Source organism: Triturus cristatus, chromosome 4_1, assembly GCF_964204655.1.
Source record: "Triturus cristatus chromosome 4_1, aTriCri1.1, whole genome shotgun sequence".
Classification (NCBI taxonomy): domain Eukaryota; kingdom Metazoa; phylum Chordata; class Amphibia; order Caudata; family Salamandridae; genus Triturus; species Triturus cristatus.
Window position 1 is genome coordinate 780,833,176 of NC_140585.1, and position 22,376 is coordinate 780,855,551.

Genomic DNA, 22,376 nt, shown 5'->3' on the forward strand with positions numbered 1-22,376 from the left:
AAGTTTAAGATTAACAGCAGGTGAGTCCCCCCAAAAAATAAAAAACTCTGGGTGACCTCCGAAAGAGGGTCTCTTTGCAATAGTTGTATTCTAATTTGTTCTTGGCTATATTTCCACCTTGGTCTGCCTCAGGGATCATGGTCTTTTTGACTATTTGTATTTCTCGTTAGCCTGTCTCTCTCTTTTTTCTTTTCTTTTTTTTTTTTTTTTGTGGAAGGTCAGTACAGAAAAAAAGTATTGACAAAGTCAATAGGTATGACCCTTGAGGCCTATCGGTTTTGCTTTGCCTTTTTGCAGTGCATTGGCAAGACGCTGTTCAGCATAGGCAAAATAAGTAAAAACATTTTTTTTAAAAAGGTTCAATGATGAGTCCGTTATGCCTGCGTCGTTCTGTAGGGTTGCGCCTTTGTGATGATACAAAATAACAAGTGACATTTTTTCATATACCGATTCGAAATGGATTGGTAGATTTGAAAAAGCATAAACAAATGGCATGAGTACATGTTTTTTTTATTTTAAAAAAAAGCTAAGGGGCTGGCAGTAGTTTGCCGCCTGGTCTGTCACCCCACTAAACCAAAAAAGTTAACATTTTTTTTTTTAAAAAGACAGTGTATCTGTGAAAGGGGAAGAGAAGCACATGAGAGAGCAACACTATTGGATAAAAACATGAGTGAAAAAGCAACCCAAAACACAGGGAGGCTGGGAATTTGGTTTGGGGAGAAGCACACGAGGAGAGACTTTGAAAACACATGTCGTCTCACAGGATTCTTAAGCAAAAAGAAACAATTTGTTCCCTAAAATAGAAGTTGACGGTTAGAAGCCAGCCAGCCAGTGGATGGTGAAGAGGCGGCTTTGCTCAGGGGAGGAACAAACATAGAGATGTCGAATAAAAAGCAAGCAGATTAGAGTGACAAGCCAGCCAAAGTTATGCTACGGGCAGGCTGTTAGCCCTTGTAAGTTCTTGTAAGCCCACATTTGTTCTTTTGCAACCAGACAGCTTCCACTGTCTGGTACTTTCGGCCCATAAAGGGAAAAACATCTGACCAATACATTTTAAAACACGTCTTTGCTTATCGCCACCTAGGATGTTGGATGTATGTTTAACAAATGTATCCATTTACATTATTATGCTTAGCCCAAAAGATGTGCATTTTAGCGTATTTTATCCAAGACAGATGTTCCGCAGTTGGGCCCCATATTCTTGCAAGATGCCTCATATGATTTTCAATGGTCAGTATTGATATATCCATACAGACATGGTCCATAAAACAGCACCACTATTGTCTGTAGTTAGGAAGTTCCTCTGCCGTTAAATGCTTGACTATATCAAGTCTTGTTATTAGAATGGCGATAAAGACCATACCGTCATGTTCTGTCTGAACTTTAGATGAATATCTGAACAAGATTAAGGAGGGCTTAAGGCGTAAACTAAAAAATGTGTTAATTTCACTTAATACTTAGTTCCAGAGTTCCTGAATATGATTGCATTGAGCGAGCAGATTAATTGGATAAACCTTGGGTGTTTTGCTATGTTATGTGTATTTTTAAAGTACATCACCCGCAAGTGTTTCCTTGCGCCGAGTAGGCATGTGTGCCTAGCCCTGCCTATTGTAGTTTGGTGAAGTTAAAAGTCAGATCTTAAGCTTTTTGTGAAATTCAAGAAGCAAGGAGGAGGCTCTGATTTGGAGTCGGAGGCCATCCACACTTTAGGAGCAATGAAAGAGAACACCCATCCTCCTGATATGGTTCTCTGTGTATGAGTGGGATGTGTGTGAGTGGGAGTCCTGCAGAGAGGAGGTGTTTGGATAATTGGTGGAAGGAGATGTGACCGTTCAGGTAGATGGGGCAAGAGTTTTGTAGTGCTTTGAATATGTGTGACAGGAGGTTGAATTCAGCGTATTTGTGTATCAGGAGTCAGTGTAGACCGCTAAAGTGTGGTATGATGTGAGTTCTGTGTGAAAGGTTGAGGATGAGTCCGGCCGCCAAGTTCTAGATGATTTGTAGTCTTTTAGTGAGTTGCATTCTGACCCGGTAGTAGAGGGTGTTACCCAAGTTGCTGGGGCGTGAGTGACAGTTTTTTAAATGTTGTTTGGGAACTGTTTAAAGATCTTTCTCAGCATTTTCAGAGTTTGGAAGCAGGATGCAGTGATGGCGTTGACTTCAGCGGTCATGTCCACCAGTTTGCTGTTGATTATTACGAAGTTCCTGGCGTGGATTCCGAGTGTGGGTTTGAGCTCGGCTGGCCACCAATTGTAGTCCCATTGTGAAATCTTATTGCTGAAGATCACTACTTCTGTCTTGTTGGTATTGAGCTTGAGACAGCTAGTTTGGATCCAGTTTGCAACTTAGGTCATGCAGGCAGTATACGTGTTTCATGTGTTGGGGGTTGTGTCTGAGAAAAGAGAGTATGATTTGCATGCTGTCTGCATTATTGGAAAGGTTGGGGATGACATATGTGCGGATGACGATAGCCAGGCGTATCATGTATGCGTTGAAGAGGGTGGGGTTGAGCGATAAACCTTGAATCACTTGGATTAGTTTGTGGGCTTTTGAGGAGTAAGCTGCCAGGTTGACAGCTTGTGTTCTATCCGCTAATAGGGAGCAGATCCAGCGGAAAGCGGGTCCTTGGATGCCAATCTCGTGCGGTGAGGATGGGATGTGAGACTGATAGATGCTGCTGAGAGGTCCAGAAGAATGAGGGCTGCCATTTTATGCTCTGTGAGGCATCATGCGGATGTTGTCTTAGGTGGTTATGAGTACTGTTTCTGTACTGTAGGTGGGCCTTAATACGGACAGCGTAGCGTTGAGCTGCTGGTGTTTGGTGAGGTGGTTAGTAAGGCATCAGTTGATTAGTTTCTCTAAGATCTTTGCCATGTATGGTATGAGGGAGATCTGGCATATCTCCAGCATTTGAGTTTTGATATAATCCCAATAGTAACATTTTCAGGGATGTGTAATATAAATCCTATACCGTTTTAAAATATTTAACTTTTAAATTAGATGTATTAACAAATTTATGACTTTTCCCGATGCCATTTATCACTTCTTCCATTGTGCCATCTTCTAAGAAGTTTCTCCAACTATCTATTGGCTAAATGCAACCAGTTATTTTCATCAATAAAGAGTTTATGCAGTTGTTTAATAATACCTTTACTGTCTGTTTAATTAGAATTTCTATCAATAAGAATATGTATAATTAGAAATATTCTCCTTTTAGGTTTTTCTAAGGAGCAGTTAACTCTGTTATTATACAAAGGACCTATACACCATATTGAAGTCCTTTGGTATGACTGTATCCCTGTGTCTCTGAATACATCTGGGATAATAACATTAACCTATAAAAAGTTTATTCTGATGGATACATCTAACTTTAGATTCCTCACCTTAAGAATATCTTCAGATGCCAAATTATATGTACTGAATTCCTCAGCAATACTCCCATATGCTGATGGGTGGTGCCGTGTGACTCCGTGAGACGCTCCCCTGAAGTGACAGAGTGGAGTTGCATGTCTGCGCCATCCTTGTGTGCCTACGTCCGTCCCCCCCCAACCCCCCCCCCCCATCCTTAATTGTTCATTGACTCACTCATGTGTTAAATTTTACTCCTGAACTGAAAGGTGATCCAGAAGATGAAGCTCGACATCGCTGTAGAGATGATGAGGTTGTGGTAAAAACATAGCCCACACTGTTCACAATCCTGTTTAACAAGACAGTCCCATTCCCCCTCGAAGGCTTCCGATAAGTTGAAGGTGCACCATAAACACAAGAAGGCAAAGTGGTATTCAGAGCCATCCTGCTACTCCAAATCAAACATGGCGCCAGAGTATCACTCGAACAATCATACTTCATAACCATCTTCTGACTCCAATCTAGTCCTGCAGTTGGTCCTTGCAAACCCCTAAGGCCATCGTCAACCCGGCAGCAGATTTCTGTCTTCAAGGAGGTCATTCTGTCGGTTTTTCAGATGCTTCCAGTCCCTCTGGCATGCCTTCTGGCCACACACAACACGAGGAGCTCCACTTGGACTTAAGCAAGAGAGTCCTCTTTAAGTACCAACTGGCCTTATGGGACCTGTTCCCTGGCTTATCTCAATACCGTTTCATACTTGTACTCCTGCCCCAGCATCCATGTTCATGACAACGCCGACTCTGCTGGTGCCGGCCTATGCCCTAATTCGACCATTGATCTTTGACACTGATGAAGCGTTGTCAGCTTACTTCAGGCTTACGTTGCACTATGACATTTCGAAGGCATAACCAGTGAATTTGCAACCAATGAAGAAAAGTGCCTCTTTCGCATTAGATGTGTCAATGGCATCAGAAGTACATAACATAAAAGTGCCTACTGTTGAAATCAAGAGAAACTTGTTAATGGAGATCCTTCAACCCTGTCTAACTTGTTCTGGGCCACTTTTACCATTCAACAAGCCTCCTACGGACACTCTTATGGCTACTTGAGTCACGCCGTGCTCAGGCCTTCCGGGCAGTAGTTCTGTTGTCAGGTTACATATGCTGGTTTCCGGTGGTTCCAATTTTCTGACATGGTGTGCTACCCCTGAAAGTCTGGTGGTACAGGAATCTACAAGTAAATTCACTCCTAATGCCTTTGTGACTAACCCTAAAGGCAGACAGGTGAAACCTATTGATGCCTTTGGTAATAGTGTTCTCTGTCCTAGTTCAGCCTCGTGATCCTTAAATGCTGTATACCTTGTGGGCAAGCCCACTTATGTTTTATAGTACATAGCCAGCGAGATCTTGCCGGCCATCCCGGAAGACATCGGGGCCTCCCTGGTTAAAAAGATACATGATGGCCAGTACACAGAGAAGTATGTCTTGCCTGCTAGCTTGGTGAGCAAAATAACGATGGATTAAACCCAGATCTGTGACTGGGGGTGAATGTTTTGCCAATGTGCTACATTCTGTTCATCATCTTGTGTTTTTTGCTGTTTGCCCTATGTGGGAAGGGTATACCCAGACATGGGTCCTGTGCTCACTACGCCACTGGAGTCAAGCTATCCTTGCTGATGAGGGTTGAAACCCCGAAACCGGTCCTAGGATGCTTGATTCCGGTCCAGGGAAGACATGGCTTGGCAGTTCGGGCTGGACTGTTCCCATTAGGCACAGGGTCAAGACTGATTTGCATATGGCCATGTCTGAACTGGGGTGGCGTGGTGAGCAAAATAACGATGGATTAAACCAGATCTATGACTGAGGGTGAATGTTTTGCCAATGTGCAACATTCCGTCCATCATCTTGTGTGTTTTGCAGTTTGCCTGCTAGTTTGGACACCGTGGACTGTGTGCACAGAGATATTGTTACCTGTTTATTGCTTAAAGGGCATTCTAGATGTGATCAACCAGGTTTTATGGGACTGCCCCGGCATTACTTAAGGACATGCCCTTTGATGGCTTCAGATTGTTTGGGCAAAAAGATTGATTTGTCCCGCAAGCGATTTAAGGACTCTTGTCTCCCGCTAACCAGTTCCATCAATAGTACAGAAAGTTTACGGGTCCAGTTTGAAATCCATCACTTCAGACAGATGGGTCTTGAAAATAATTCAAAGGGGCTACACCTTGCCTTAAAGCTCTTCCCCAGCCTTTCTCTTCTCCCAATCAGAGCGGCTGCCAGTGTACCATTCCACAATCTTGCTGCAAGGAGTTAGTGTTATGTTGGACATGGATGCCATTCAGTGGATGCGGGCTTCGGATACAGAAGAGATTGCTATTCACGGATCTTTCTTGTCTTGAGGAAGGATGGAGGCCTCTCGCCTATAATGGACCACCGTCCACTAAATGCTTTTCTGCAGAATGAAAAATTCAAGATGCTTTCCCTATCTGAGATTCTTTCTGCTCTGGATCCAGGAGATTGGATATTGTCCCTGGACCTGCATTATGCGTATTTTCATATACCTGTCCTGCATTTCCACAGGCATTATCTGCTGGACACGGTAGTTTCAGAACACTTCTAGTTTGTAGTGTTGCCTTCAGGTGTTGACAAAAATGATGGTGATAGCCGCTGCCATCCTTTGAAGGTCTGTGAGACATGCGTTTCCCTAGCTCGATTCTTTTTACTCACGGTGGGCGTGGCGCAGTCAGTCTTGGGCCATCGTCGGACAATGGCCGAAACGGACATCGTTGATGTTCTTTAGTGAGCTGACGTCACACTTGTTCCTGATACAGAACATTCCCTTCATTAGAGCTGTCCTGGACAGGGTGACCTTAAAGACCTTTCTTTTGCCGCAGGGAGTCTAAGACAATCACAATATGATCCTGATGTTTCGGGCTCAATCCTGGTTCCTTGTGAGGGCGGCACTTAGCCTTTTTGGACTGCTGACCTCATACATCCTTCTCGTTCCGAAAGCCTGAAGGCATATGTTAGCCCTGCAGTGGAACATCTGATGTTTCAGTAGCCCAGCATCTGGTCTTCTCTCTGACTTCTTCCAAATCTTGCAGAATACTACAAAGAATCTTCTGTGGTTGCTGACAAGCACCAACATGACCTGTGACAGGCCTCTCTACTTCCTTACCCAGACTTGACAGTGACTGATTCATCACTTCTAGGTTGTTGGTGCCAGGGGGTCATGTGGACATCAGAGGCTTCTGGTCTTTAGCAGACAGCAAGCTGCTCATCAGCCTTTTGGAGTTCTAACCCTAAAAGCTTTCCTGCTATCTATCAAAGGAGGCTGGTGCAGGTCCTCATGGACAAAATGACTGTCATGGGGTACTGCAACCAGCAGGGTGGAATGGGGTGCTGGACCCTGGGGCAGCAGGCCCTGTGTGAAGGGGGTTGGAGTAGCAGAACATCTTTCTGATAGCGCAAACATCTATCAGGATCTCTGAATGCCAGAGCAGTAAAGCCGAGAAGACGACTGGCGGATCATGAGTGGCATCTCCATCCTAGGTGGCAAGGGACATCTTTGATCATTGGGGCATGCCCAGTTTAGATCTGTGCGTCACTGGCAAGAAAACCCTTTACCAAAACTACTGGGCATTGGATTTTCCACCCGTATCATCACTGGGAATCCCATAAAGGCTGCAATGGGACACAGGTCTCCTGTAGTTGTTCCTCACACTCCCTATTTTGCCTCAAATTCTGAGGAAAGTGAGGACAGACTGGGTCCAAGCCATCTTACTCTCCCCACCCCAGATTGGGTGGGGAGAGTAAGTAGTTGAAGTAGTCCTTGCAGAGCTACACCTTTCAACAAACTTCTTCTGTGCTGGACGCTGAGAGAGGTTCGTTGCCAGGTGTGGTGCTTGTCATACACAACCTCAGCAGGCCAAACTCTTGTATGTTTTGTTGTTTTTGTTATCGTTGGCCCAGCAAGGCCCTGCACAAAGATGTGGAAAGTGGAATTTTATGTGGTACGGGAATGTGCATGCTAGTCGGCCAGAGTGCAGAGAAGCTGGGGCAACCAGGTGGGCAACCTCTAAGGTTGCGATCTGGGTGCATGCCACGTCACCCAGGGCGCGACATTTGTGTCAGAGGTGAGAAGGCACCTTATTTGATACCAAACATGACATATTTCGGCGGTACCATAATGGAGCTGTCAAACTCAAGAATGCTCAGGTGGCCGTTTATGTTATCCTATGGACCGCTAACACTTATAGTAGTTTTCAATGGGGAATGCCACTATAGGGACATATAGGCTTGCACTTATATGTCCTCACCTTTAATATACTGCACCCTGCCTCCTGGGCGGAATAGGCCTGCCTTAGGGGTGCCTGACATACAGGCCAGGACTGTGCCACAATGGTGAGGGCACAGTTGTGTTTGAGCAGTTTGCAGTGCTCCTGCTTTCTGCAGTGGCAGCCCTGGTGACCCCTTTAACTTCTATGCCCTGGGTACCCCTTGTACCATATAATAGGGACTTATAAGGGGGTATACTAGGGACTTATAAGGGGGTAAAGTCTTTTATCAATTTGGGATTACCAAGTCGAACACAACAGTTTTAGGAGAGACTCCAGTGCATTATCAGTCATAACCATCAGCATCTGGAGCAAAAAAAAGGGGGGGGGGGGTTGACCTTTCACAAAGGGTATTTTCCTACAGATGACCTATTTGTTTTTAGTTTTCTTTGTTCTAAAGAAAGGAAAGGCAAAAAAGGACCTAATAAGATGGCTATTCATCTGCTTCAAGATGTGTTATTTGCTGGCTAAGAAGCAAACCCCTGACGTGCTGCTCATTCCACCTGGGCTACGGTTCTTGCAACACCATTGGTGAGGATGAAGCCATTTCTGGACATTTGCCAAGCTGGGTCATTGGTATCAGTACATATGTTCACAAAACACTACTACCTTGACAGGACTAATGGGAGGTTATTATGCCTGCCAGACCTTCTGGTCTGAGTCAATTTTCCAGATTCTCTAGCTTTGGTAGGTACAGCTATTGTTTCTAGTATTTTTTTAAAACTCTTTTTATTCATCATTTGCATCATTATGCTCAATACATGACAGTGTATATATCTTTTCCTTACGTTCTGTAACATATAGAGCTCTAAAAGAAGAGCATCGTAGAATCTACATGACAGTTTACATTTTGAGTGTCTGATTTCCAAATTCTAGTAAAGGCTTGCCTTGGTCATCATACATCTTTACATTCCACACTGAGGCTTCAAGTTCCCACATTTTTTCCCACTTCTGCGGGCATCCTCTCCCTTTATAAATTACTTGCTGCACATTCTGACACCAGTCTAGGTCAATCTTCCACTGTTATATCGTTGGGGGATATTGTATCTATTCTTAAGGTAAGGAATCTGTTGTTAGAAGTATCTATCAGAAGAACCAGTTACTTACCTTTGTTAACAGTCTTTCTAGTAGATGCTCTGTCTAACCTCATGTTCTTCACTGCCCCTCCCACCTTCCCATTCTTTGGTGTGGACTGCTGAAGGCACCATAATAGATTCAGAGTTTTTGGCACGCTGTCACCTGCTATTTGTTTGTCAGTCTGAGGATGAGGAGTCGAAATATAAGAAACTGACGTTAACACTAGGGGGTGCTGCTTATGTTCGGCTCCGCTCTGTCATTTCTGGGTTAGTAGGGAGTCATCATGGAGCCACATGAGTCCATTTTTCAGTGCCTGGGAACTTTGCTTTGAAAATTCGCTTGATATTTGGTTGGCGGGGAGTCTCAAGCTGAGGAATCTGCGGTTAGAGTATCCACCAGAAAGAACATTACTAAAGGTAAGTAAATTGTTCAGTTTGATTTAATTGATGGATTGCTCTGAGCCCTTTCTTTCTCAAAGTTATGTGAGTGTGTGAGTGGGACTGTGAGTGAGTGAATAAGTGCTTGACTGGATCTGTGAGTGAGTGCAAGAGTGTTAGTTAATTCTTCAAAGAAAATCCGCCAAATTAGAGTAGCACAACAGAAGTGGGAACCTACATATTTTTTGGTCTAATGGAAGGAGATGAAGACAACATGACATATTGTGTGGATTTCCTGGAGTCCTAGATTCCAAAAACACTGGGCATAAAGCCCAGTGTTTTTAGAACACTGAGCTGCCCAATCGCGATCCTGGAATTCAGGTGCACATAATGATGGGTTCTGTATTTGTTGGAAAAACCTCATGGAGTCAACTTAGTCTAAATTGCAGTAAAATTACCTTCTTGAATTTTTTCGATTTTGCTAGTAGTTGCAGCAGTAGCTTTTCTAAGTGCTTTCAATTGATTACCACAAGATAAAAATTATATTTAGGAGACGAGGGACACTGAAATCCAGGATTCAGGAGTGGAGCACTAGGGCAAGGCAACCATCTTCTCAGGCACATGCCACACCTCCTTGAACAATCACTGTTTCTGAAATAACTTTAAAGGGTTCAGACATTGCACTAATGGCTAGTAGAACCGGGTAAGGGTAGTCATCCATATCCTTAACAAAGAAAGTGTGATGTTCAAGCTGGTGTTTTCCTAGCTGTACAGTAGTTTTGATGATTCATTGTCTTGTAGATGACAGACCTTCCGCACCACTGCCTCCTTCATTGACTAAGCGTCTCATCTGTGCGTGAGCTATAGGCTTCTAGAGACAGTGATGTTCTGATAATCACCTCTTCCTTAAAGTGAATTCAAACTTAAATTTCCAATTTCAGATGCAATCTTTTAAATGTAATCATCTGTTTCAGGTTCATTGTTAGTATATGGAGTAAGCACCATGAACGTCATCACTGAAGTGGTAGATAAAAGAATGATTTAGTTGTTGCGTGAAGAAATGCAGTTTGGTTTGCCCTCAATCATCTTCGCCCCTGTTTGGGACTGAGTTAATTTATTTTCAGGATGCCTCACCTGTTGTCATCTATAAGTGACAAATGATGTACGGCGTAGTTTTTAGGATAAATGCCCAGTTCCACTTTTCTATGAAAGATTATGCACTTGCTTCTGGCCTAGCTTTAACCCACATTTAGATCACATTTTGTCTTGTTATTTCATTTGAAAAGCAGCCCTTTTGACATTCTATTTCAAGGGTGCCCTCCCTCCAATTTTTTAATATAGTGGTTCCTTAATTCTATGGTGCTCTTATACTCTCAGGAGCAGGAAATACCTCAAAGCAAGAACATTTGATTTCTTCATATTTGCAGACAGGTTGGAGGTTACTGTTCTTTATGACCTTTTTTATTACAATGATTAATGCCTGCCTATTCAAGCCTGGAGCCAGCAACCTTTTGTCAGATCACACACTTACTAGACACTCACTTGCCTCAACACCTCACTTTTTTCCCCCCACTTAAGTACTCTGGTCTGATGGGTTCTGTAGGCAGACAGCCAATAGATGACAGAGTAAGTTCTTGCAACGTGTTTCAGACAGCACTGTAACCCAGTTCTTGACTACTCTAGCAGCGGCAACTGCAGCATCGATCACACAGTCAGCAATACTCACTCTCTCATGAGTACAGACACAAAAACTGTCATAGGCAATCCTGTCTTCTTGTGTGGATTACTCACAAGTATCATCATTTATAATACAGTCAGTCGCATGTTTTTCAGTAGCCTTTTCAGGGATATACATTCTTGTGATATATTTAATTTCTTTGGTGTGTAAAAGATGCAGGTCATTCATTCCTTTATCCATGACACACATTCTCGGTACCTCATTTTGCTCCATTCTTCAGAATTGGGCACACTGATTCTAATGTTTTTCCTTTCATCTTGTGCCATATCCTTTATCTGTGATTTAAGACATCTGAGTTTTAGCTGTAGAATGCCCCTTATAGTTCCAGGTTGAAATTACTTTCCTTGATGTCTTGTTTCTAGTGCTTGCAATCAAATATGTGTCTGTACCAAGACCACAATGACCTGTGGCATGGCTTCTGTTTGGTGCCAATTGTTCAATGTGGATGTCTCCTAATGAATGATTTACAAACGTTTTTGTTGATACTACAGTTTGAAGAGCATTTCCTCCCACAACCAGTTTCAGGAGCACTTACATTTCTGCATTTTGTCTTTTAATGTACACCTCAATTTCTCTGGGTTTTAGTTGCCCCCATTCTCTCTTTCCTTCTCCCTTTTAGGCAACATATTTAATCAGTGAGAACAATTCAACTTGAATACCAATATTCTATTCTTAAGCTATCCCCAAGGTAGCCTCTCCTCTCTGTCTACTACTGCAAAGAGGCGTTGAGTTGCTAGTTGTTGGACTGTTAACGAAATGCCAAAGAAAAACATGGTTTTCATAGAACGTCCAGTTTTTCACTTCTTTGTCTTTTCCTCCTTTTATTTTCGAGTCTCTGCATTTTTCTCTCATTTCTAACATTAATGGAGCAAAGACGCCCGAGACCCTCCTGTGTTCACCCTGACTCTTGGAAGGCCTTCCTCCAATGCTCAGGCTTTGATCAATTTCTTTGTGGGACATAGCTGCATATGGAAGAAACAGCTTTCCTGATCTCTCTAATGCCTCTGCCAATTTTAGGGCTTTAAGGTTGGTGTATTTTTTAGCCTGCTTCATTGTGTTCAGTGCAAACCTTTTAAAACTGCTTGAAATGTGCACAGCATTTGATCAAAAGTAGCATTTGGATTTATAAAATGTTTAAAGACGTACGCAGCAAAAAACTATACATTTCACCTCCCACAATAAAATGCATACAACTCATGCCAGGATTAATTTGTGCAATGAGAGTTATTTATTTATCAATTTAGAACACTTACATTAGGGTATACAAAAATGAAGCAGGCTAACCAAAATATAAACCCACACTATCAATAAAGAGATAAAGGATGCATTTTATTGCTTAATTGTACTTGGGAGTATTTGAACTTTGAATTGGAATTCTTGTGATGTATATTTTTTTTAGGACTGGAGACCTTGATTTCTCCATTTCCAGTGGTCTTTCTTTTGCATTATGAGGAAGAAATACTATTGAATTACTCACTGGCATTATTCTGTGGGTAGAAATTCTAAAGTAATGCATCAGTAAAGGAGCACATTAATTGCCCCCATCTGAATTCCCATTTCTTTCCCTACTTCAACATGACACCATTCCACGATGTCATACATATGCCAGATGTCATCTGTCAACACATCTGCATCAGGGCACTCGAAGCCACCATAGTGCAATATATCATTCCATGGACCATTATTATTCCTCAGTGACCCTACCCTACATCACCCTTTGACTACTCCAAATTGCCCTTAACAACAACTTTCCCTCTACACTCACCACAGCATTGTACTCCATCTGTCCACACCAAACTACAATCCGTGTTTCCTTTTGCAACCATTTCTCCCCAGGTTGCTATTGTCTTTCCTCAAGTTGCTAGCATCCCACCACCAACTGTCCCTTGTCTCACTCTCGCTCATCTAAACCACTGCTGTTTCGCCCTTGTCATCTCTCCAAGTCACCATCTTCTTCCTCCAAATATTATACTTGTGAGGAGGAGTTATCCAAATAACTGTATTATTGCACCATGGTTGGATGGTGATGGGTATATTTCGTCATCAATTTTATGTTGATTGACCTCTTCACTGAGCCAAAAAATGCCTTGGAATTGTAGAAAAGAACAGGAGGATACAAACGTTCCTAAAAGCATACGATTCTTCAAATTGAACTCTTTCTGATAGAAATGTTCCAACAAACGTTTGAAAACACTCACTTGCAAATTTCTGGTGCATCATGGAGAGCTAATCTATAGTTTTACTGTTTACACTTAATTTTTGCTATGTTTTCAGGTGGTTGAACAGGGTATGTTTGTGAAGCACTGCAAAGTAGAAGTGTATCTAACAGAATTAAAGCTCTGTGACAATGGAAATATGAACAACTTGGTTACACGAAGATTTAGCAAAGCTGATACAATAGGTATGACTTATGTGTTGTTTTTCGTGTGTGTTCATAAATAAATCACTGTCATTCTTATAAACAGAATCTGCTTTGGTAAATGAGGGAATTGTTGTCCAGCTTATGAATATATGTGTGTGACACAGTTAAAATAGTTTGACCATTAATAGCATCTTTCTGTCAAATTAAAGGTTATTAGATGAGTACTTATTTCATATTGTTCACCTGTGTAGTATTAGATCCATTTGCTTCTTTATGAAACAAATGTCAAAGAAATATACACAGTCCACCACTTGTTAGTGTTTGCAAAGTTCTTTGTTAGAGAAATGATTTGATCTAAGGTCTTATATAGGGGCACTCAAGCGTGACATTTCTTTAATGTACACATTCCTACACCTATGTAACCTTACTGTGGAATAAATTCCAATTTCTTTAACTCCAGCTCACATAAGAACACAATGACCTCTGTGACACTATCTGAAAATGGTGTGTCAAGGAGGCTTGTAATCCTCTGATCACCTCATTCCTTCGATCATGCCTCACGAGAGAGTACACCGATTAAGAGACAGAGTACATTTATTAGGACGTTTTGTGGAGGTGCAGAGTGTCCACCAAGGTGCATTTACAAGCTCAGCAGCACCAAAATATTAAAAGGGAAACACAATTATGTATTCTGATGGTGAGCTATCAGTAAACAGAATAAAAATCAGCAAACTCCTGTCAATTAATTTTTTTGCCATATTATTCTTTTAAGGCAAGTTTTATCACATTGTTATGGTGTCACAACTACTCAATAGCAAGTAAGAAAAAATTGTATTATTCCTCAGTGATCACAATATCTAAAATGATATACAATGGCCCAAATAATTAACTCTGCCTTCCAACAGCCATACTGGCTTCAGACACTTATCAGCCTAGTTTCTATTATGTCTAATGGCAATACGTACATCTGCAATCATACAAGGAAAAACATTCTGGATTCTTAAAAAGTTAATCCCTACACATTAAAACGCTGATGCAGATAGGTGGTTGTGTTACAATCACCATCCTAGGGACAGTCATCTTCTTGTAAAAGAATCTTTTACACAGAGGAGTCAATCTTCAGAAAACCAATGAGCGCACATCTACAATTGAAGATACTATTATGCATTAATATAGCAAAATAGAGGAACACATTCATAATACAACCAGGATAAAAAACGTAATATACTTCAATGAAACCCCCACCAGTATTGCTTTGTTTAATTGAAAGCAACAAACAAATTATGCATAAAAAAACTTAATCAAAACAGGAGTCACAAGCCCCTAATCATTAAACCAATAAAACCTTCAAAAGGCAGATGCTTACAAACACCTTACTTTGCTTCCATTGAAGTTGTTCCTCTTTTTCCCCTTAAATTTTGACATTTTTTGTACCGAAACCCATTTATTAGTACAATTACAATGACCCATGCAGTTAATACAGAAATCATAACCTTTTTTATTTAAGACCGTATCTTCAGTCAAAACTTGACATTGCCTACCATTACATGGTTATACTATCCCTTGTATAGAAACGTTGGTGTGATTTAATGGTTGTTTATGCTCCTGCAGGTCTAATGTGGTCATCCTGCCTTCCCGTACAGAGAGTAAAATGTAGGCGCTGCCTTGAAAAGTGTCAACAATACCTATTTCATAGGGAAATCACAAACGCTTAACAACATTTGCAACTTTCTCGTATGAATAATTTCCTAATGTTTTATTATGTGAAACATCCCCGCCCTACCACCAAGAGTCTTCATCTTCAACTCAAATCTGATCTTTTGTACACTTTAATGCGTATCACTGAAAAACTTTTACATTTCTAGCAAAGAGGGAAATGAAATTGCCATCTTCGGAGGGTAGCTTAATCTAGATTCTGATAAAATTCAAAACTCGTCAGATCTGTAATTGCATCAGTTTCAGCTGCTGTAAAGTTGTGAACACATATAACTACTAACCCTGGCAAATATGTGTTTTTAAAAATCTAGACAAAGATAAGGAAGTTTAACTTTATATGAGGAGTGGTTAAATAATGACGCCAGCTAAGATGTTAATTCAGACCCTGGCTGTATGTATAACATTTAAAGGTCTAGAACTGTTGTCAAGGGTTTTTTTTATCTAGATTCCCACCTCTGATTTTTCCCATGATCTTTTTTATAATGGCCCATTTGAAATCTTTCTTGTTATGACCCTGCCTAAACAGAGCAAGACAAAAGGGAGTCATCATTTTCTTTGTCTCAATGAGTGACTTGTCTTTGCTAAAGCACATCCTCGTTTCTACTAGTTTTGCCAATGTTGTCTTTTCTACTTGAACTAATAATTAAGTAAATAGCATTCTTTGTCCTGCAATTAGTCATGTACTTGAATTTTTCCCTGTAATCCATTGGCGATTGCTCGAATTCAGTGGTGATTTCTATTTTAGAAGCATTAAACCCAACAAGGTACCAGATATTTAAGTATAAAAGAGGAAACCTCAGTGCATTCATGGGGCTGTGCAGGATACATTTGAAAGGCTAAAGTTTTCCCTTAAAAAGTACGAAGGCCCTCACTCATGCCTGTGGCCTTTTTTATCGTTTGGCCTTTCCGAAGGTTACCATGGTGGGCTCCCCATGGAGCTCTTGTAAAAGGTTTGTGGGGAATACCTCCCAAATGGTATGATAAGTGAGACCTTGAAGAAAGATAACTATGCATAATGGTTGGTTAGGTGTTAATCACTTTACTAATACCTCCTTATCACATCAGTAATAACAAATGCACAATAAGAATCTGTGTAATGCTGACTCTTAGTGACTTGTCAAAATGTTTCTGCCTCTTATTTATGGCAAGAATTGGTCCATGGCATTCATCAGTTCAAGGTCCCAAACCTAAGTATCTTATGTCCTGCCGTATGAGCCAATTCACTAGTTTGGAGGTCTGAGATGGCTAGAAAGGAAAAGAATAAAAGCGTGAATACTTCATACCTTTGTAGAGCAATCACTGTTTAATTTGAGCTATGAGCAGAAAGGAAAGCTATTACCATCATTCTGTCATTCATCAGTCCTCAATTATTATGCTCATCACATCTACACTGAAAAAATGGTCACATCGGTACGCTTTTGATTCTGCCTGTACAAGCGTGATTACTGCATACTTGAGCACTCTTGTATTCCACCAGTAAAAAACACTAAACACCTGCTCACCACCAACTGGAGAGAAATATCTATATTAAGATGTCATCTTGTATTTTAATGCTCACCTATGGTTTCTAAAAATATATCCATCTCACTGCTTCAATAGTTTTGTATGGCGCTGCTAGGATAGGTTCAGTTAGTATCAAATTGCCCCTTGTGTCCTAATGTCCAAGAGATTATAGTGGGACCGAAAGTATTGCTTATCCCTTTTGGTGGTCAACCCCTTAAAGGGGGAATACTACATGCCAAATGGTGCTTAATCGCAGAATTGAGCTATTTCAAATTGGCTGGGCAACCAGCAGAGAAACGATTCATCTTACCCTCTGCATGTTTCAAATAATCAACTTAAGTGCAGTTCGTCCTCTAGTGAAGCAGCTGCCTGAACTGAAATGTTGTCTTTGTGATTCCAATTATTTAGGTTCAAATTAGTTATAGAACCATGACATCATTGACACTAACTGGAAATGGTGTATTATCGTTTGCAAATCTCCAAGCACCCCATTTGTTTACCATTACTTGTGAGAGAAAATGCAGTTGATATCCAGATTAAAAGCCACAGTTTATCAAGAAGTTTAATGGCAAGAGCAGAATGTACATTGAAATGCAATATAAAGTTCATCGGCTTATAAAGTTGATGAGTTAGTCCCCTTAGCCAACTAAAACATATTTATATCCTGAAGTTCCTTGTTCACTGTTTTTTAAGAATATAATTGTATCAGTTTTACCAAAATGAAGTAACCTGGTCTTATGGAACGCATGTACAATGCATACACCTGCATTAGAGTCATATCCAATTTTCCCTTTTCTCAAACAAATCAGCTTGTAGTGGTTGTGTAAGCTTTTATGTGCAGCTCATAAATCCCAATGAAAGCATCTGTTCCTACCCTGACACTCTACTTTCCTTCTACTACCCACCCCCAGGATAGGCCTCTCACTCCCTCAACATTAAGATTTTGTGATGTGACATCAATAAAAATTCCTTCATTCTTTACTGGGGCATCCTTATGTATTTAAATGTGTACAATCCTTTTTATTCAGAATATTTTTCGACCATAACATTCCTACAGTGAGAGTGCTCCTCGTCTTTATTCACTTAGTTCTTATCTGTCTCACTCTGTACCTCATTTATTCTTCGTGCCCAGATACCCCCTTGAGGTGACAGTATATCACTATACAAATGCTGATTGATTGCTTCCTTTTGCACTTTTAACAACGTTCCTACTAAATTGGTGGCAGAATATACTTTGATCTTCATGTATTATCATCAGATTAGGTAGTAAACACGATCCCTCCTATTCTCAGTTGCTTTGCTGGCATCAAGGAAAAATAGTAACAGGACCATGTAGAGTTCTTCTTCCCTCTTTTATTTACATTTGCTGTACTTTCTCCAGTGTCTCAACATTTAACTCTACCATTTCCTTCACTCTTTGAGTGCTTCAACATTTTCCAATTATAGCCTCTCTTTTTTTCCGTGCCAACAAACCTGCTCCTCCAGCCATGTCCTTTTTGGTGTGTCGTCTTAACCCCTTTTCTGAATACGATGAGGCACTATGTCTCATGAAATGATTTGGGTCTTTTTGTTGCATCATTCATATACCATACTGGATAGAGTTAGGTTGCATTGTATTTATCCTAATTTCCAACTTCTTTAACACTTCACTCAGTTGAATCTGTCTTGATGTTGCCAGATTTAGTTTTTTGCAACCTTTGTATTTGTGCTTGCTTGGAGGGGTGACTGGATGGAGCAATTTCTTGGCGGAGATATTCTTTTCAACAATATACATAAACCATCTTCAGAAGATATCTTCAATATTCAGAAGCCCGGCTAAATCTTTAAGTATTTGTGTAAGGTAGCAAGCCTGATTCTCTAACTCTTCACAACCCTGTTCACTTAGTAAGTAGTATTTTCACAAATCACTATCGTGTCTTTTTGTGGGCTTTTAATGGCTGATTATTCTTATGTTATAACATTTATATCAAGGTACGCACTTTTACCTCCCAGTATTGTCTTTCCCTGATCTCTTAATTGTGAGCAGTGCCTTTTTAGTAAGGGCTGTAGTGTTTTTGGAGTACTTTCCCCAGACCTACTACAAGAGTGTTTCTGGCCCTCTTTCATTGCTTCCTCCTATGGAGGTTTACTTTTGTACACAGAGGCCTCCTTTTGTGGCTGACTCTGAGGTATACATATGGTGGGGTGAAGACCTGTTTGAAGTAGAAGAGGGACAGTTGTGTATTGTGTTGGAAAAAGAAAACCCTTATCTTGTTATAGATAGCATAACAATTGATCAGCTGTGCCACTTAATCAAAGGACACATTGAGCTTTTTGTGCCTTTATATTGTGACTCGTTACTAATATACATGTCTATTTATACATTTGTCATAAATAATACTTCCCCTAGCTGTAAAGATCTGAGCTAAAATCTGTGACACTTTGTATGATCTAAACATCAAAGTACAACATTCTGGTGCATCACATTGTTTTGGATTAAATGTGTACAAAAAACTCTTCAGAAAAAACATATTTTAAAGTGCTGTCAACACAACGTTCTTTAATCATTATATGAAGTGCCACCACCTTGAACTTGTGATACATGAAGTATAGTTGATATACTATGGTTTAATATCATTTTCTTGTATGTTCGGGGCAGTTTTGTACAGTCCCAACTGATGTACTGTAGTGCAATCTTTTCTATAGTTTCTTAGACAGGAGTATCACCTTGCAGTAGTTTATGTAGATAATTAAGGGGCAATGTGAAGAGAGTTTCAGAAGATTTTGCTGTCTTCTTTGTAGGAATAATATTATTCCATATTTTACTCTCTCCCTCATTTATAGTCAATGCATTTTGACACTTCTTTGATACCATTATGGTGTTCCTTATGAGAGCCGGGGCTTTAGTGTGACCTGTAAATTTGGAATATGTCATGTGTTGCATTAGTGATCCATTGTAAGTAAGATTGAGCACTATTATTGTATATAAAAGGGTAATTATAGCGTACAGCTTCTCTAACATGTAAAGTGGAGTACAGCTGTTAATTTACACTATATTTTATTATGAAGTAATTGTAAGCACCGTAGCTGCCAAATGGTTTCCTTGTGTACTAACAGATGAGTTATCTATTCAAGTCATTCAATTTATGTTCATGTGGGTAGAATCACGTTGTGTTTATCTAAATTGACTCGAAGGGGCTGTGTTAAGCTAGTTGTCATCCCTTCAACAAGGTGCCCTTATTTAGGATCCTCTTTGTCAGCAGTTTCTCTTCCCTGGTATGTGTGGTGGACATCCAGCATTAAAGATCATGATACGCAAGCACATATGCTGACACCACCATGCTAGCTCACTATTGTTACCAAATATCTATTATGTTTCATCAGAGACAGGGATGTCTGGGGTACGGAAACCATGCCACATGGGAAGAGAATATAATTTGCAGCTCGATACATTGTAAAGTTCATGGAAACATAACCACTGTAGCCTTTAGAGACGGGTTTACACCATGTCGTAGCATCCACTCTCTTTTTTCCCCAATAGTAAGGTTGCTTTGAGAACTGGTCTTGCTAGTTGATTGTTGAGCTCTACAAAGCCAGTCCTTTTATTTGTTGTTTTGCGTGTGGGCCAACAGGTTACTCTTAGTAAAGGGAAACCAGGGGCATGGTGGTGGGGTCCCTACTTTAAGAGTTATTTCTCCTTTATCAAAGATAGTTCCAATTTTTCAACTAACTTTTGAGGAATATTTGGGGATACTCCGCCTGTCATGTATGACATGACTGAGGCTGCAGATGATTCAGTGTTACAGTGACTTGTAGAGGCACCTCTTAAGTTGCACAAGTGACAGCCATTACAGCCCTCGGGTGATTTGAAGTCCACGTAACACCTGCTCTTTCCATGCTGCTTCCCCCTCTGGGTAAAATGTGCCCCAAATGAAGTCCGTGTGTAGATCTGCTTCCATGCTGATCTCCTTAGTTCCGCCTGTGTGGCGCACATCTTCATACCAACACTGATTTTCATACCAGCTCTCGGTTGTGCTTGGGTACCTCAGTAAAGCGGAAGCATCAGCCCAAACCACTTCAGATAGGTTTGGGGAGGGTAGATGGTTTTTGATACTCTTTACTGGTTTGCCCAAGCAACTAGTCGGGCTTTAACATTTACGATCTGTTACCTTACTGGAATGAATATCTGTTTGAATATGCTTACAGTAACGTGTATTCAATAGGCAGATTTAAACCTGCACCAGCTCTTCAACCAGGCCACATTTGGCCTCAACCCCTAAATTACTAGCAAGAGTTTATGATAAACTTGTTTTGCACTTTGTGGTCAAATGTGATAGTTATGTATTTTCACATCAGGCTATTAACACTGGGTCCTTGCTAAATGAGGAAAACAAATCTCAAACCATTATGTCTCAGAACGTATACAGCTTGAATTGATTTTTTGATTGGCATAGAAAGACTTAGCTGAAAGAAAACAAGCATATCATTTTATTTATGGTAATTGATTTCACCATTTTGTTTAGTTACAGCAGGCCAAATTAGTCTTTCATTTGCTGTTCAGGCATACATAATTTATCTTTTTAGCATATAGTTGTGTCTGGTACTCAAGAACTACAGATATGTTACCATGGATTTGTAGCTTTATTTGCCTGTTATATTTATTTCCAGTTTAGATGTCCAATGAGGGATATAAAGTATGCCTTAATCTTTGACGTGATTACTTATTCCCTTTTCTTAGAGTTGTTTTACTTGTAGAATGATTCAAACATACTGCAAGTGTTATAATTTCGCATTTCACTTATGTTTTCTCTCTTAACCTAGATTCCATTGAGAAGGAAATGAGAAAAGCCTTCAATATTCCAAATGAAAAAGAGACTAGATTGTGGAACAAATACATGAGCAATACATTTGAACCTCTAAATAAACCGGATAGTACAATACAGGATGCTGGTTTATACCAGGGACAGGTATTTCATTTTGCAATTGATTCATTTGTTAAAGAAAGGGCATGGTATCACTTTTTGTTTCCTAAAAGCTTAGTTCCTTGAATGCGCACCGCAGAAACTATTTATATAGAGAACCTGCTACACTTTGCCCATTGTTTTCCTATTTTTTGCCCTTTCCCAGCAGTTTCTGTTTTTGCAGTTTTTTTTAAATTGTGCTGACCTAGCCCAAATGCATTAGAGCACTTTACAACAGAAGCAGTTTATGGTACACATTTTTTCTTTGGGCACAGGGAGAATAACTTTCTATGAATTCAAACATTGTCATTTGTTTCTTAAACAAGTTTTCCTTTCCTAGTTTCTGCCTGAAAATGTGTAAATCCGTGAGTAATTTTTTTAAACATTTAAATGTTATATCTAATGGAAAGTTTTTCCACCAGATTCCACACTTTATGGCTATTCTCCGGGCATCAGACTGTATCCCGAATCAATGGCTCTCCAGCTCCGCCAGTTTGCACCAAAAGAGGTGATGCCACTTGGCACTAACCTATTCAATCTCCGGTCCCTCAATGCCAGATGTAACAAAGTGAGACGATATATAATGCCGTCAGACATACTGGTGCTAGTTCCTTTTGTATGCATGACTTAACTACGTAGGTCTGGAACTCTTGTAAATGATTTCACTGTCCAAGTTCCTCAGCAATTTTGATAGTGACTAGTTCAAAGCCACTGCTTACGGGCTTGGAGTTTAAACCCAAGCAATGGTGGCATAAAATGTCCTTATTGTATCCAAACAACGAAGGAGTTGCAAGATAACACCTCGTTCACCGACTCCTAGTCATCCATGCATCTAAAGGCCATCAGGAAGCGAGAGATCAAGCAATTTTTGGCAGAGTCTGCAAGTATGCTCCAAAACAGTCCTTCTGCCTTCTCCCGTCATTTGATTCTTCTGACAGGCAACAATCACCCAAAAGGCCCTCCCACAACGAAAATACAT

General features: G+C 40.6%; 1 protein-coding gene across 7 annotated transcripts in view; it reads left to right on the plus strand.

Moving 5' to 3' along the window:
- USP15 (ubiquitin specific peptidase 15) overlaps nt 1-22,376 on the plus strand; it is a 743,655-nt gene that overhangs the window by 182,188 nt on the left and 539,091 nt on the right. For 5 of the 7 annotated variants that reach the window (XM_085653348.1, XM_085653347.1, XM_085653350.1 and 2 more), the window contains exons 4-5: nt 13,151-13,277; nt 21,258-21,403. In XM_085653348.1, the coding sequence (XP_085509474.1) occupies nt 13,151-13,277; nt 21,258-21,403 (273 nt within the window). The remainder of the gene's footprint in view (nt 1-13,150; nt 13,278-21,257; nt 21,404-22,376) is intronic. The other 2 variants (XM_085653352.1, XM_085653353.1) reach the window with 1 other exon arrangement.